This window comes from Penaeus japonicus, unplaced genomic scaffold (assembly GCF_977035675.1).
Source record: "Penaeus japonicus unplaced genomic scaffold, GWHDUDI00000001_assembly GWHDUDI00000006, whole genome shotgun sequence".
Classification (NCBI taxonomy): Eukaryota; Metazoa; Arthropoda; class Malacostraca; order Decapoda; family Penaeidae; genus Penaeus; species Penaeus japonicus.
In genome coordinates, this window is record NW_028234408.1 from 22,960,436 (window position 1) to 22,962,935 (window position 2,500).

At 36.0% G+C, this 2,500-nt stretch overlaps 1 protein-coding gene across 5 annotated transcripts in view; it reads right to left on the bottom strand.

The window, feature by feature from the left end:
• LOC122265246 (protein-L-histidine N-pros-methyltransferase CARNMT1) overlaps window positions 1-2,500 on the bottom strand; it is a 13,907-nt gene that overhangs the window by 953 nt on the left and 10,454 nt on the right. For all 5 annotated transcript variants that reach the window (XM_043034453.2, XM_086537760.1, XM_043034452.2 and 2 more), the window contains exons 7-9: window positions 1,213-1,321; window positions 842-966; window positions 1-562 (exon numbers count right to left, since the gene is read on the bottom strand). The exon at window positions 1-562 is cut by the window's left edge and continues 953 nt beyond it. In XM_043034453.2, coding sequence (XP_042890387.1) covers window positions 464-562; window positions 842-966; window positions 1,213-1,321 — 333 coding nt within the window. In that variant the 3' untranslated portion in view covers window positions 1-463. The remainder of the gene's footprint in view (window positions 563-841; window positions 967-1,212; window positions 1,322-2,500) is intronic.

Below are 2,500 nucleotides of genomic sequence, written 5' to 3' on the forward strand. Positions count from 1 at the left end.
TTCTTTATCTGAAATGGAATATTGAAGTTTCCTTTATAAAACCTAAACTGTAGCAAATTCACTTTAAAATTTCCACATCACACAAAGTTAAAAAGGTTTGCTTGTCATCCCTTTGATATTAACCCATTAACAACAGGTGACAAGATATTACACCAAGTGGTGGCAGTATCTGCCGCCAGGGATGAGATATTTTGTCATGGCTTTCCTAAGGCCAGTGTGCCAGGTGTAGCGATAGGCCGTGGCCAGATCAGGTGAAGAGCCCGAAACAGGCTTACGAGCTTGATGTACCCTAGCATTTAGACCAATTGGAGCCAAAACCACCCCACTGGCAACAGGTTAATAGAATTTATATATGTCATATATGTCAAGGTTGGAGAGAAAATTGCGATATATTGATCCAATCATACTTGAGATTATGTAGACATTACTGACAGCTGTTTCAATTGTTGATACAGTGCCAGTGTTAAGGTTTCATGGCAACAAAGAAGACACTATCATACTCATACTTTAGCATTGAGCGCACATTTTGGGTGTAGGCTGTGTGCATGCCTGTTTCTTCAACCTGAAAAATAAATATCAAGATAAATAAAGATAATAGTATGGAAAAAAAGAATTGCACTGTTAATAGTGTGCTCTCTTTATCTCCTCTGGTAACACTTGGCTTTTTACATTTTCATTTGATTACAGCTTACATAAAATCAAAAACACATTTTTAAAAACCTACATAATTAGCACGGGAACTTGATGTGACTTTGCTTAACATAAAAAAAGAAAACCTCAAACTTTTTAAAAATACCATTTGAAGAAAACACACATAATTGCAAACTACAAAGAAACTTACAGTAATCTTAAACCCAACTCCTGTTAGAATATTTTTTACTTCTTCATAGCTGGGTTCAATAGAGTGTTCTCCTGGTTGGTCAGCAAAATGGTACAGTAGAGGTCCAAGGTTCACCCAGTAGCCACCTAGAAAATAAATAATTCATTGGAAAAAAAAAGGTAAGATAACCATTTTTCTGTATATTGTGTGTGAACTACCATGATAGATATAAAAAAATAATAGTCAATCACAGAATTCAAAAGAAAATTATTTTTTTTTGTCTTTTTCCAGTTCATACTTTACTTACAGCAAAAACATTTGATTTCCAATAAATATCCTCATTTAAAAAGCAGAAAATATACATTTCCCCCTTAACTGAGGCATCAACTCACCTGGCTTTAGAATCTTAAATATGGCTTCAATAAAATCCACAATATTGTTGGCACAGTCAATGAAGAAGCAAGTTGCCACGCAATCCCATGTGGCTTCGTCAGTGTAAATCTAGAATGTGAAAAAGATCATAAGGGTGAGGCAAAATATCTCAGAGATGTTACTTTGAATGATCAAGAAAACTTTTTTAAAATCAAATGACAAGAAAAAAATTACAATAATTTCAAAGAAAGTCCTCAGAGTTGTAGGAATGACATAATCTGATAAACAAACTGCAGGAAACCCAAACCATTACAGAATTCCCAAGCCATGCCCCTCTGTGCAACAAGGAAGGATTCACTGCCTTTCACATCTTCAAAGATGTTTAAACCATTTCTCCAGCCTAAAATTTACTGGCTGTAATAAAATTAGTCAAAAGTTGAAAAGGAGTGTAGAGCTCCTCTTGGTAGCATATATGTCCAGAGAGACTTCTAAAAGAGATACATAAACAGTTCCTTATCACTGATGCTGCTAACAACAAAATAAGTCTGCAAGCCAAATAATCTTTCATTCCAGAGATTACATGTATTTTTTAATAATATTAACATCAAAGGCATTTTTCTTAATTCATGGTCCTGTATAGTGTACAGCAAAGCATATATCCATTTCTTACTTATTAAAATAGTCTAACCTCCTAGTTCTGCTTGTAACTGATAAGAGAATGCTCTGCATTTCTGCTTTAGAATTGCAATCAGTGCTATATAGCTCACTTTCCTAAGCACACTCCTTCTATGAGACCACAGCCAATTAGATCATTCATAGAACTGGTCAGCACATCATTTTTTTCCAATGCACCACCACCTGTTTGACATTATTTACACTATTCATACTGTATCAGGATAGCAATGAAGGTACTGCATCCAACTTATGAAAGTAAGGAAATTCACTACATGATGATGGTGAAAAGACCTGAGCTAGATGATGCACACAAAAAATATAACCTATAAAATCATAATAAAAGTAATAATAAAATCCCCCCCCCCCACTCCATACACACACACACAAACACAGAGCCCCTCCCCCTCTCTCTTTCTCTCTCTCTCATTTATTGAAACACCCTAACACATATGCACACCTACAAAAACAAATGCAGATTAGCATGCAAACACACACACACACACACACACACACACACACACACACACACACACACACACACACACACACACACACACACACACACACACACACACACACACACACACACACACACACACACACACACACACACACACACACACACACACACAC